Here is a 14,703-nt window from a genome sequence, read left to right as displayed (position 1 = left end):
GTCTGCCTCTGTGTTTTTAGTGGCCAGTCATCTCCTTTTATGCCTTTTTAAGAGGCAGCTTAGTATAAACAATAGGGAATCGCCAGGGAATGTGAAGAATGTAAAACTTAGCCCATTCTGACTGCTGTAAACACATTTTTCTAAATATAAAAATAGTCAGAGTTCATATGGAGTTCTGGGACTTTTTGTTGTTTGTGAAAATTTCATTGAGACAGTTTTATTTTTTTTAAGGCCCTCTAAATTCTCTCTGTTTTTATTCACATCACCTCAATCACTGTGTCTCTGGGTAAACAGTTGACCATTTCCTGTTCTTGATTTTTTTTAAGCACAAGCTCAAGTGGCGCTCAATCAGCTGATTACACAGTTTCGTCATGGTTATTATATTTTAATCTTTTCCTGAGTGAAAATTCACATTTAGATCAGAAATACCTGTTAAATACTGCTCCATGACATCATGCAGTTTTCTTTGTTCTTTCCTGTTTTAAAGAGTGAAAAAATGATCAGATGACAATGAGACTAAAAAGGATTTTCATTCTCTTTTTTTCAATGTTTATTAAAGCAAAACAACAAATATTATATATTTATTGACAAAAACACCTTTAATAAAAGCGTGTCAGCTGACCAAAGGGCTGCAGGGTAAAAATGCACACACAAAAACACAGGATTAAAATTCACCTTCATACAGAGAGTGCATGTTTAACTCATTCACTGCTAGACGTTCCTGGTCAGTAAAGCCCTTTGCTGCCAGCCATGTTCAAAATTTGGATTTAAAATGACGACTTTTGTCGTCAATGGCAGTGAATGAGTTAATAAATTGTTTTTTAAGCATGTTCATTGCGCCTTTGTTCAGTGTTTATGGCGCATGTGTTCATTACATTAGTGTTTATTAACTCATTCACTGCCACACGTTTCCAGATCAGTAAAGCCCTTTGCTGCCAGCAATTTTCAAAGTTTGGATTTAAAATGACGACTTTTGTCGTCAATGGCAGTGAATGAGTTAATAAATTGTTTTTTAAGCATGTTCATTGCGCCTTTGTTCAGTGTTTATGGCGCATGTGTTCATTACATTAGTGTTTATTAACTCATTCACTGCCAGATGTTCCTGATCAGTAAAGCCCTTTGCTGCCAGCAATGTTCAAAATTTGGATTTTAAATGACGACTTTTGTCGTCAATGGCAGTGAATGAGTCAACAAATATTTTTTTAAGCATGTTCATTGCGCCTTTGTTCAGTGTTTATGGCGCATGTGTTCATTACATTTGTGTTTATTAATAAATAGTTTTTTAAGCATGTTCATTGCGCCTTTGTTCAGCGTTTATGGCGCATGTGTTCATTACATTCGTGTTTATTAACTCATTCACTGCCAGACTTTTCCTGATCAGTAAAGCCCTTCGCTGCCAGCAATTTTCAAAGTTTGGATTTAAAATGACGACTTTTGTCGTCGATGGCAGTGAATGAGTTAACAGTCAGAGAAACCTATAAGATCAAAAATAAGACCATAAATAACTCAAATGCAGAACAAGACCCCAGCAGACCTCAATGACCTGGAGGGGTCTAGGTTTTAGACAGGTTATGTAACGGAGCTGGAAAACACAGGATCTAACAGTAGCAATAACATGCGCAGACATTGTCAGGTGGGCATCTACCTTAACACCAAGACTAATCACACAGGTTTTAAGGTTAAGGGTAGATGGATCAAAGTCATCAGATGTATGCACAGTGTGTTTAGGTTTGAATAGAACAAACTCAGTCTTATTGTCATTTAACATTAGAAAATTAGAAGCAAGCCATGTCTTAATGTCCAGGAGACACTCATGAAGCACATTTGTTGATCTTGACTGATTTAGAGCCAGATAGATCTGACAGTCATCAGCATAAAGATGGTGGTGCAAGCCATGCTTTGCCAAAATGTTTCCCAGTGGCAGAATGTAAATAGAAAAAAGGAGTGGACCCAGAACAGACCGCTGGGGCACCCTATCAAGGAAGTGGCACAAAAGATGAAGAGCAGTCACCTAGATGGACACTAAAGCTTCTTTCTGTCAAGTGGGAGTGGAACCAGTCTAAAGGAGTCCCTGTGACTCCAATCAGCGCCTCCAGCCTGTTCAAGAGATGTGTGTGGTCAACTGCATCAAATGCTGCAGAGAGGTCAAGCAATAATAACGGGACATAAGAGCCACAGTCAGTTGCCGCCAGACAGGTAGATATTCCCTCAGTAGTCCTAAACATGACAGATGAATGAAAGTTTGTCCTTAAAGCAGAATCAGTTTAGGTATTGTGTTTGTAACGAGAACAGGGGCAGATTTAGGACTGAAGAAGATCCGGGGCTTAACACACACGCGCGTGCGTGCGCGCACACACACACACGTGACACGCACTAGTCTTTTCATAAAACATTCGGGGCTTGAGCCCAAGTAGCCGGGCCTAACGCCGCCCTGAACGAGAAGTCTGAGCGTGCTGCTCGATCTCCAAGTCGTTCTCGTAAATTTCTTCTGGTTGTTGCTGTTGAAGGAAAAAACACATAAGAGAACAACAGAAGTATTTAGTTTTGCAAAACATCTGAACGATTATGTCTACTAACATCTGTAACTGTGTAGTTAAGCTGGAAAGCGTTAAATGTAAACCAACTTAATTTTTACTAGAACCAAAACTTTTTTTTTCTAAAATTTGGGACAGTTTTGATGCTTTCAGATGTTCAAAATGTCACTTTTGTATAAATGTTTCTTCCTCCGTTTAATTCTAGAGCTCTTAGCAAATTGACATTTGTTTTTGGCACATTATTTAAATCCTATATTGTGAAAATTTCCTAGTGAATTTTGCTTCATTTCTTCACAATTTAGTCTTTCTTGCAAAACATTAGTTATTTTACTGCAAAAGTGAGTACATAAAGAGGAGAAAACACCGTTTGTCTGTATGAAGGTGCTGGATAAAGTGTTGAGTACAGTAAGGAAAAAATCTGCACACTCCTGCAAAAGTAGGTTTTGCTGTAAGTTTTAGTTCAGGACTTGATGTTGTTTCCTGAATTCTGATGCAGAAATTAATGAAACATTATAATTCAAATGAAATTATATAAAAAAAATCTTCCAAACAGGTATTTTTTACTTTCTGGTGGTGGTCAGAGGGACCGGTGGCACCAGTGCTCGGCAGCCTCGCTTCTGTCAGTGCGCACCAGGGCAGCTGTGACTACAATGTAGCTCATCATCACCAGGGTGTGAATGGGTGGATGACTGATTGTGCTGTAAAGCACCTTGGGGGTTTGTAGAACCATACAAAGGCGCTTTACAAATACAGGCTATTTTTATAAACCTCTCATGCAATGAATGTCATTAAACTGATGCACTTATCCTTAACTCACTGCTTGTATTTTCAAATATAATAAAAGCAGCATGCATATCAATTATTTTTTGCATATTAATAAACTGACTGCAGAACATGAAAGCACAATAGATGGGCTACAGCTGTAGCACTAGTGCATTCACTGATATCACTTTATAAATGAAAGTTTTTTTTTACTTTTTGCTGTTTGCAATTTTCCAACTTAACTACTCACAGCCACTCAGATTTAGCAAAGCTTCAAAGCTTATGGATATATTTGTACTTAAAAAAAATCCTAAAGCATCACCTTAATAATTCTTTTACTTTTTACCCTCACTGAAACTGCAGGATTTTCATTTCTGTAGGGGAAAAAAAAACATCTATTTTATTCCTGTTCCTGTAAAATGATGCTGTCAGTGACGCATGGTAGATGATGACACTTACTTCCATTTCCACTGCCCAAAACACATCAAAACGATTCCAATTATTACCAGGACGAATACAAAAACAGCAGCAGCCACAATAGCAATCAGTGATGTAGAGGAGCTTTTATCTTCCTCTGTTAGGGAAGAAACAACGGGAACAGAAGATTATCTGTTTCATTTAAAAATATGAAATATACAATTGCTTGTGGTTATTTGGTGTTTTTCAGAGTGAGATTACATTCACAAAGGAAGCAGGGTTAGTTGTCATACCCTGTGGTTTCTATAGATATGGTTCGAACTCAGTTACGGTTTAAAAGATTCAAGAGTCTCAAATTTAAGAAAAATATACAAATAGGATTTGAGGGAGGGAGGATTTTTCCCTGAAAAGCTTCATTTGAGGCTATTTACATGTGAGTACATTAACAATGCTGGTAGATCCAGGCAAGTCTTCTGGATCTGTAATTAAAAGTGAAATGAGGGGTTCGGCTTCAGTTTCCTCTGATAATAGGATGTAGAAGAAGTTTGCAAACCTGTAACAACAAGTTCCCAATTTTCCTCAAAGACTCCTGAATCTGTGCTCGTCTCACATGTGTAGTTTCCTGTGTGGGACGTCTGGATGTTCTTTATGACGAGGCTGTACAGTTCATTCTCCGATTTCAACACTTTTAAGTCGAGATCGGCCGCTAGTGTAGAGTTGTGGATTCTATTTCCTTTTTCTTTTAAGCTGAACAGCATTTGTTTGTTCATTTTCCATGTCAGCTGATTCAGTCCGCTGAGCGAGTTGTTGCTGCAGGTCAGTTTCACTCCATCGCCCACCTTGGTGAGGATTGTTGCTTCTGTGCAAAACAAACGAGACGTTTTGTTATTCTTGGTTCATGTTAACACTTTGAACTGTTGAAAACAGGAGGCTGAGCCAAATCCATTTTGTTGGGCTTAGGAAGGCAAATAAACTACACTAAAGCCATCCACCCTATATAAATTGTAAAATATTTCACTTTCTGTTTGTTCTGAGTTGCATTTTATCACTAAGAAAGACACTGATCACAGTCAAATGTAGGTTTGTAACAGATTTTTTTCTCTTTTTTCACATAAAATCAGAAATGTGTCTTTAAGTCATTTAAACACTAAAGTTCAAGTAGAGAAAAGTCTGCAAAGCCCAACTACAACAGCTAAAGATAAACTAAACTTGAGATTATTTCTGTTTTACATGCATACTTTGTACCAGATACCATGTTATGTGGCTAACTTTGCAGCATGGAAAGAAAAAGAACAAATCAACCACTGTAACGTCTATTTGCATTGCAAAGGAAAGCAGAAATACACATTCAACATTATTCAAGTTAATTTTACCTGCTGGCCAGAAAATCCAGAGCATGAAGCATGTCACGGTGCAGCTGATGCCAAAATAGCTTGAAACATTCACCATCCCACCTTAAAATGGGTAATAAATAAAGAACTATGAACCATCAAATCATGGTTCTGACATCCAGATGTAAATCTTCAGATTAAAATCATTGAAGTTGAACAAGCCTTAAAGACAACCACGACGTCTCCCAGTGTGAATAAAAGCTGCACTTCCTTACCTGTGTCGCGGTTTGGTCCTATTTACGTGTTATCGCTGAGTTTTAGAGCTACTGAGGCAACAGAACACGATTATGTGTGTAGGAAAGAACAAGGTCTTGTCTTTCACCATTAACTACTGACGTTCCTGCCACCTCTTGAGTCTAAATTGGGTTAGAACCCACACGCGCACGGAAGAAATGCTTTTCACACAGGAAATGCAAGCAGAGAGCATGTGAGTAGTGCGCTTTTTGTTGTTTGTTGGTCGGTTGGTTTGTTGGGGGGCTGAGAAGTGTGACTACTGTGTGGCATTTGCTCACAACAATTGATTTGCATTATTTTTCTCTGCTTATGTGATGTACCCTCTGGAGTGTTGAAGGTCAAAGGTCACACATAATCCTTTTGCTTTTAAGTTACATCATCAACCTGTCATGGTCTGCTTCCTGCGTCCCCCTCATGTGTTCTCCAGCCCCCCTCTAGGTTCCCCTCATGTGCCTCCTTGTGTTCCCCAGCCCCACTCCATGTTCTCCCCTTAGGTTTCTGTGCCCCTTTAGGTCTCCAACCCCTCCAGGTGTCCCTCTAGGATCCCCCTCATGTGTACCTAAGCTTCCTGTGCCCCTGCTTGTCTCCAGCTCCCACCAGGTTTCCCAGGTTTACTTACGGTATTTAGTTTTCTTTGTATTTAAATTATCTAGCTACTTTTTCCCTGTAGTTTCATAGGTTCAGGTTTTCTTCTATGTTCCTTCCTTGGTCCTTCCCCACCGGTTTATTAGTTCTCCTTTCCTCCTTAGATCACTAGTTATTTGTCTTGATCTTCTAGTCTTTAGGTTTGGTTAATATTCATAGGTCATGTTTTATTTCCCCTCCTCAGTTTAGTTTCCTCTCCCTGATTAGTAAATTGATTTCACCAGGTTTCTCTCTCCCCACGCACCTGCAGCTCATCTCCCAATCATCCTGCCCCTGTGTATAAAACTCTGTCTGTGTCTCAATGTGTTGTTGGTCCATTGTCCTTGTCAGCGTTGTTTGTCCCTCAATAGGGTCGTGGGGAGCTGGTGTCCAACTAAACCAGAAAGAGGTGCGGGACACCTTAGACAGATCTCCAGTCCATCACAGGGACACGCTCGCTCATGCCAAGGGACAATTGAGAGTAGGAGAAAAATGGAGAATCTAGGAAAAACCCTTGATCAACAATATAATGATGCCATGGCTGAATGTTCTTCACTCTCCCTGGATCTCCATTACTTGCATTTCTGTCAATTATTCTAGTAGCTTTGTCTCTATGTGGATAGAATCACAAAGTTTATTAAACATTGTATAAAGAAGAGCAGGACCAGGGTTTCTCCATCTAATGGTGCTTACACATTAGCATCAGTACGGTCTGGCACAGGACCAGAATTTGGTTTCTCACATGGGTCACACATGAGTTTTCGGTTCTGAGGCAACTCTTTTTTTCAGAACTCCTCCCCAGAAGTTCAACTGGGACCGAGGTGACACTACAGACTGACTGGCTGGCTGAAATTCACACCCACTGCCTCCGACTGGCAAGTGTCAGAGTCTCTAAGAACAACACAGCTCACCTCCGCCTGTGTTTATCTGAATATGGAGAACACCACAGACTTTCCCACTCATCTTAAATGCTGCCCACTGGCTCGGGGATTTCCACATTCCTGAGAAATTCTTCTGAACTACATGTGAACACTACACCACTCATACGAGACCGAACTGGCGCTATTCTTCCTGGACCGTATTGACCCTAATGTGAGTAATCGGCAACAGTAGCTCTAAATAACGCAGAGTAACTGGCTCTACACACTTGGTCCAATCTGCTGCCTTTATAGGGACCTTTTTAAGGAGGCACAAGATAGCCTTCCACTGCTATGCAGACGATACTCAGATGTACGTACAGTATGTGCCTCTGAAGCAGAAAAATGGGTACAACACAGAATATCTAGATGAATGAAATAAAATCCTGGATAGCATTAACTTTTTAAACTTTAAAACAAAAAAGCAAGAGTTGTTTATTTTTATTACTGGTACCTCCGGGGGGGGGGGGGGGGGGGGGGGCACTCCTATAGACTCTTGCAGTGTTCTGAAAGCCATCAGCAACAAATTAGGGTTTTAAAGTGGACAGAAAATTTAAGTTGGATAGTCAGGTCAGAGCTGTTGTCAAATCCTGCTTATTTTGTCTGAGACAGCTAGCTAAAGTCAAAAACATATTTTTACAGGAAACTTTTAAACAGTAATCCATGTTTTTAATACAACTCATCTCGATTGCTGTACCTCTTTATACTTTGGCACTAGTCAATCTTCTCTGTCTCTGCTTCAGCTGGTGCAGAATGCTGCCACTCGGCACACACACACACACACACCTCCTGTTTTATCCTCTCTGAACTGGCTTCTTGGCCATTCTAGAGTTTATTTCAAACCTATTTTGTTTGTTTAAATCACCACATGGTTGTGCTCCGTCCCTCTTCTCCGAGCCACTCCACCCTCATTCCTCACTCGAGTCATCTGACCAGCTGGGTCTGGATGGACCAAGGACTAGGCGTAGGCTCGAAGGGGCCAGGATCTTTGCTATTGTTGGTCCCAGATTGTGTAACTCTTCAAGTGGCCGCCTTGTTAAATCTTTGTTTTCAAAACACTCCCTTTTACTTTGGTTTTCAACCCAATATGAGGTTTTTTTTCCTTTTTGCATTCTATTGGTTTTACTGACCTTTTCGTGTTTTAGTGTTGTGTTTACTCTATTTATCCTTCATTTGTTTCATTCTGTTCAAAGTGTTTATGCCCAGCGGTTTCAGCACTATGTTCAGTGTTTTTAAAGAGCTTTGTCTCTGTGGGTAGAGGGTCAACAGTCAGTTGTTGAATTGTGAAGGGAATAGTTGCTAAACTGTCCAGTGATCAGATCGCAGAAACAAAGGAAAGTTGTTTTTCTCTTACGTCTTATGACAGAGTCGGGCTTGCTTAATTATATCTTGTGACATGAAAACAGTTCACTAGATCAGAGATCAGGCTGTCTGTATGGATAGCTTCTCTGGTACTTTTCACTGAGCTTAAATAGAAATTTCCGCTAGAGTCATGGTGGGTGAGAGGAGGCAAGTGACCTAAATATGGATAGTTTCCTCTGAACAGGAGGATTCTGTCTCTTGAGGAGTGATGTCATGTTTTATCTTTAACCCTATGGAGGCAGGAGTTGCAGATTTTCAACAGTTAAAACCTACCTGGTTACTCCACATACGTATTTCATGAGCATTTTTTAACTCAGAAGTACCCCTGAAGGACTTAGTTGTTCGTCCTTTTATCAAAATTTATTTTGAGACTGAGAGGGTTAAACAGTCCAGTCCCCGTTTCCTGCTGTTGCTTTAATTGGGACTCTTCCGCTCTCTCTCTCTTTTTCCTACCAACCTTTTTGGACAAAAGTAGCATTTGTGGGTTTTTTATTCATCAGAACTGAATCATTCAGACCCATTACACTCACTCAGTATGCATTAAATATTTCTGCATGTCATGGTTTACTGTTTTGTTTGTTCACTTTACATGGAAAATGTGTTTTAAAAAAACTTTAGCGGCACTGCCTACTTATGCAATGGCCTCATTGAGATTTTTTTTATGTAGTTATTCATTCATTTTTGGGGAGGTGGGGGCCTTCTAAAGACTAACTAATTAACTAACTAAAACTTTATTTATATAGCGCCTTCACATGGCCCAAAGACCAAAGAGCTGCACTGCAGAAATAAACATTTAAAAAAATAAAAACAAATAAAACCATTTAAAAACCAACAAAAACATGCAGATAAAATCTAAGTGGGGCAGCAAAAAGTGCAAAGCCATCAGTTAACGGGACTCTTCCTGAATAAAAGCTAAAGAATAAAAGTGAGTTTTCAGCTGGCTCTTAAACTTGGCGGGCCTGTTTAACCCATGTAGGTAGCTCATTCCAGAGCCTCGGCCCCAGCACCGAGAAAGCACGACCCCCTCGAGATTGTAGTCTGTGTTTAGGAACGACCAACAGTCCTTGTTGTGCTGACCGAAGGTTCCTTGCGGGAACATAAGGATGGATCAGATCCGCCAGATAACGTGGAGCCAACTCATTTAAACATTTAAGAACAAACACCAGAACTTTAAACAAAATTCTAAAAGAGACTGGAAGCCAGTGTAGGGATGCCAAGACAGGCGTGATGTGTTCAGATCTCCTGGTACCAGTCAGTGACCTGGCTGCCGCATTTTGGACTTTCTGTAGTTTCGCTATGGAGGCCTGCTTGATGCTTGCATAAAGCGAGTTACAGTAGTCCAGTCTGGTGGTAATGAAGGCGTGGATGACAGTTTCCAGATGTTTACGTGATAGTAGTGGCTTAATCCTAGCTATTCTCCTGAGATGGAAATAGCAGGAACTGATTGTTCCATTATCCTGGGTGTCCAGTGTGAGCTCTACATCCAACTTCACCCCCAAGTTGGTGACCACAGCCTTCTCAAAAGGAGCTAATGAAGGAGAGTCAATCCCTTGGGCACATCCATGTTTGTATTTCTGGCAGAGCAGGATAGTCTCAGTTTTATTCCGGTTGAAGAACAATACATTTTGAGCCATCCATATGACCATTAGTTTTGGCAAAATGACACAATTAGTCTAGCAGAGAAAGCTCAGTTTGTTCATTTTGGGTTAAATTAGGATTATGCAAGAGCACTAATGAGTAGAATAAATTCTGTAGGAGAAAAATAAAGTCATAGTAAGACAGATTTAATTTCTCTGAGGCAAACAGATGCTCTAAACCATTTAGACATTTTAATAGAGACTTTTTAAGCCTCCTTATGTTAACAAAGCCATAAAAAATGAGAATCTTTTTGTCCTCTTGGGAAAAATAATATTAAGGAGGGGGAGGAACTGAATTCACAAAGTTAAAAGAGTTCATAAAAACACTTCCTCTATATTCTTCTAAACATTGTTTCGTCTGTAAATAAAGGTGATTTGGAGCTCTCTGCTGGCAACAGAAGAACTCTCTGAGACCAACAGAGAAAAGAAGGGAAGATGGGGGGTTGCTGACCTCCAGTGTCTGAATGCTGATACTACAGTTTTTCTCTTCTTAGTCATTTTAGTGGAGACTATTTTTAGCCGATTTCTTTTTGCCCTCTTGGGAATATTATTATTAAGGAGGAGGAGGAGGAACTAGATTCATAAAGATTAAAGGAGTTCTTTAGTAGAAACTCTTCTTATTCTTCCAAACGCTATTTTATTGTTTTGAAACAATAGGAAATTAGCGCCCTCTGTTGGCAAAAGTAGACCAACACTCTGGAGTCTAAACGCTGAGATAAGAAGGGAAGATGAGGAGTTAATGCCCTCCAGTGTCTGAAAGCTGGTACTACACTCTAAAAAACATTTAACCCAATTGTAACCCAGCCACTAGGTCAATAGTGGTCACACCCAGTAGGCTACTGGGTTATTTTAACACCTACAATTAGTGCGTACACACACACACATACACACACCCACAGTTTGTTCATCTGTACTCAGATTGAGACAAATATAATTTACAATTCAAAAGCTTCTTATTCTCTATGCCACTGAAGGCTGTGTTAGAAACATGTGCAGCTCATCAAGAGTCTCAACAAGAACTAAGAGTCTTAGATCTCTACACTGGTTACCAGTAAACTACAGAATAGATATGAAAGTGCTTCTTCTAGTTTACAAATCACTCAATAGCATGGGACCAAAATACATGTCCGATCTCATTCCTGTACATACACTCAACAGGGCTTTGAGATCCCTTGGAAACTATCTGCTGGTAGAACCACGGGTCAGAACAAAACAAAGTGGAGATGCTTTTAATTACTATGCTGCTCACATCTGGAATAAGCTCATGACCTCAGATGTGCCCCAACCCTAGTGGTGTTTAAATCAAAACTAAAAGCCCTAATGTACTCTTCATCATTTTAAAAGCATTGTTTCTTATGTTGCGTCATCTCCACTGTAGCCTGCACTGTAACTCAATCTTCTCCTTTAGCTCTAAACTATAATTCTATCTATGTTTATTTTAATTTGTGTTTTCATGTTGTTTTCGTATCATGTCCTGATAATTGTAAAGCACACTGAATTGCCTCTGTGTTTGAAATGTGCTCAATAAATAAAGCTGCCTTGCCTCATTAAAAAGAGAAGTCACTAATGTAAACAAAAGTCTGAGCTCAGGAGAAGAGAGATACCTGCTAAGAGAGCTGAAGCTCTTGCCCCGTATCTGACTCAATTCCATAGAATAGGCCTGACCACTCACTGGCTTATTTGAGTTTCTCACCAGAAGATGTTTACTATGACCTTCGAGAGTTCTCCGCCCCTATCAGGTTTGCTGAGAGCTCCAACAGTATTGGTACAACGGACTGACTGCTGTCATTCCCTCCTACTTGGAGTGACCAGGGCAACTTTGGAGAGACTGCATCTAGTGCAAAATGCGGCTGTAAATTTTTCGGTGGGAAAAAAGAAATGTGACCATGTCTCCTTAATCTTGGAATCCTTGCACTGGCTGCCTGTGGATTTCCAGATTCGTCTTAAAGTCCTTTTATTGGTTTTTAAACCTTTAAATGGACTGGTTCCTGCATATTTGCAGACACTGATACATCCATGTACACCGGCACAGGCACTCCGCTCAGACAATAGTCTCCTACTCACAGTTCCTAGGACTCGTTTAAAGACAAGAGGAGACTGGACTTTTTCTGTGGCAGGCCCGAAACCCTGGAATGAGTTACCCTTTAACGTACGTGCTTCACCAACGATGACAGTTTTTAAGGTCTGGCTAAAGACTTTTTTATTTGATCTGGCCTTTACCCGTGGCTGTTAGTCTGCTTGTATTTTCTTTTATTAGTACAATTTGTATGCTGTTTTTATTTTATTTTTATTATTTGTTTTTATTCTTGTTTTAATCCTTGTCCTGTCATTACTCATACACATCTGCATAGGCGTCATTTTAACCGGGGACGCCGGGGACATGTCCCCGGCAAAATTTGTGATTGGCAGCTGTGTCCCCCCCACTTTCAAAAACGCCTGCTGATGAGGATTTTTGTTTTACCAGCTCAGATCTTATACCAGGGGTCGGCAACCTATTCCCATCAAAGAGCCATTATTACCCATTTCCCACGGTAATTTTGGACGGACCTTAATAAGCAGTGACTTAAGTGAAGCAGTCAAAATAAACAGTCAAATGGAAATATATGTAACCTGCCGTTTAACTGTTTTGCCTTCCTGTGAAGATTGCTGCAAAGAGAAACAATTAAACTTGATTAACCCCAGAGCCACCCAGAGAACCAGAGCGCATGCGGGAAGGTTCCTCCCACTGAAGCGAGTGTTTTCCAAACCCTGTCTCTCAGAGAGACTTGTCACTTAGAAAATGTTCCCTGATTATGAAATTTTGGCTGAATAGTGCTTGTTCCTGTCTCCAATGTGGCGACACATCCAGGAGCCGTCTGAGGAGAATCCCAGAATCTCACGTCGTCTTCAGCTCAGAAAGCGCCGATATGATTACGCACAAGCGTGACCCGTCAACCCGGTCTCACAGTAAGACCGGGTTGGACCTGTTCAGGTTTACGCAGACAATCTTTACATTTAGAATTGGCATATAGATGTAAAATTAATGCAGTAAAATATAAAGCATTTTATTTAAATATCCATTCATTATTTTACAAGCACAGAGAGCCGCATCAGATGGATGGAAGAGCCGCGGATTGCCGACCCCTGTGCTAGCCTACTTTATTGTCCCCAGCAATTTTTAAACCCCACTCAAGTGTATGGTTATTGTCCCCAGCAATTCTGAAAACAAACTGACGCCCTTGGTCCCAGCAGGTCGGTGGGATGACTATATCAGACTAGAGAGAACCGTTAAAAGAAAACCACCAATTTGGTTTCAGCAAATCCATTTAGTTCAATTTTACATCGAAATGTTTAAAACTAATCAATCAATCAATCAATCAAATTTTATTTCTAAAGCGCTTTTCAAACAAAGTGTTATTCAAAGTGCTTTACAAAATGACCCCAGATTCCCATAACTGGTTAAAAACATTAACAAACATATGCATGCATAATAAAATGACATGTACGATTCTAAAAAAAGAATGCTTCAAACAATAACGTTGTTTTCGTAACCATAGAAACGGATGAACCAGGTATGAAACGTCATGACGTAGAACATGCTAGAACGTACAGCTAGCTTTAGCTTCAGCTTGTTAGCATCGGTGAACATGAGTTGTTTTCATAAATCTGAGTGAACGAGAGACCTTTGATCTTTAAGGACTTCATCTGTTTTATCCAAGTAAAACGTTTGACGTGTTCTCTGAGTTGGTTCTCAGGTTTATAAATACATTTCTGTCCGTTTGAATATTTTTTAAACAGTTTTCACCAGTTTAATGAGTCTTCTGTTTATTTTTATAGAGCCCATTTTAAAACAACTTTATTTGAGCAGTGTTGTGTCTACAAGCTGTAAAAGAATAAATCTTTGGCTGAGTTTAGTGTTTTATTATTAAAGAAGTGTGTTTTTAGAGCTGGTAGAACTGGAGATGCTGATGTGGACAGTTTCACCTGGGCTTCTGTGTCTGGTTGCTAAATCTTCTATTTTATTTGGGTCCTGAGAGGATTTCCTTTTCATCTGATGGCGCAGGCAGTCTGGTTTAGCATCAAACACACACACACACACACACACACACACACACACACACACACACACACACACACACACACACACACACACACACACACACACACACATTAATATATGATGTTTTAACGTTCACTAAAAGATGTAAGCCTGGAACTCAAGAGGCAAGAGGAGCAAACAAGATCCCACCTGAGATGGATGGTGAGAGGTAGAAGATAAACAAGAGACCAAGGAGGGCAGGAAGATGGAGGCAAAACTACAACTACAGTGATGCTTCTGATAATCTGGTAGAGCAGATAGAGCAGGTCTTAGTGAGAAATGGGACGTTTACTTGGTGACATGAGCATAAGCTGGGGTGATCTTTGATCTGTATGAAAGACAAGGACAATAACATCATCTTCATCATGTCCTTTCTGTTTCACTAACTGTTCTGCCACAAGAAACTGTTCTAAATCCTCTGTAGGAAAGTTTGATTCCAGGTTTAGGAGGAGCTCTGCGTGTCTGTTCGTGTCCTCACATCCTGCTGGACTGAGCTTCTCTGGGCTTTGTGGTCCTGCAGGAACCAGGAAGCAGCTGAACAGCAGACAACAACAACAATTAATACTAAAATATTAAAGGCTAATAAAACATAGTCTAATTAAACATGTAAATGATTAAACTTAACTTGAATATTTTAACAAGTTACTGTACTGTTAAATTAAAGCAATAAAGACTCAGATTATTTACATTCAACATAACTTTAAGATTCACCGCAGAACAAAATTACGATGCGTTTGACCGTGACTA

General features: G+C 40.0%; 1 protein-coding gene across 1 annotated transcript; it reads right to left on the bottom strand.

Moving 5' to 3' along the window:
• Positions 1-72: 72 nt before the first annotated feature.
• On the bottom strand, positions 73-6,415 carry LOC107372940 (uncharacterized). The gene is made up of 6 exons (XM_015941135.3): positions 5,320-6,415; positions 5,087-5,167; positions 4,267-4,572; positions 3,756-3,870; positions 3,619-3,670; positions 73-2,498 (listed from the first exon to the last, which is right to left on the bottom strand). The coding sequence occupies exons 2-6, from the start codon at positions 5,160-5,162 to the stop codon at positions 2,421-2,423; spliced, it is 627 nt and encodes a 208-aa protein (XP_015796621.1). The 5' UTR covers positions 5,163-5,167; positions 5,320-6,415; the 3' UTR covers positions 73-2,420.
• Between the last annotated feature and the right edge of the window lie 8,288 nt (positions 6,416-14,703).

This window comes from Nothobranchius furzeri, chromosome 14, assembly GCF_043380555.1.
Source record: "Nothobranchius furzeri strain GRZ-AD chromosome 14, NfurGRZ-RIMD1, whole genome shotgun sequence".
Taxonomy (NCBI): Eukaryota; Metazoa; Chordata; class Actinopteri; order Cyprinodontiformes; family Nothobranchiidae; genus Nothobranchius; species Nothobranchius furzeri.
The sequence above is the reverse complement of the archived record's forward strand: the minus strand, read 5'-3'. Positions and strand labels throughout refer to the sequence as shown.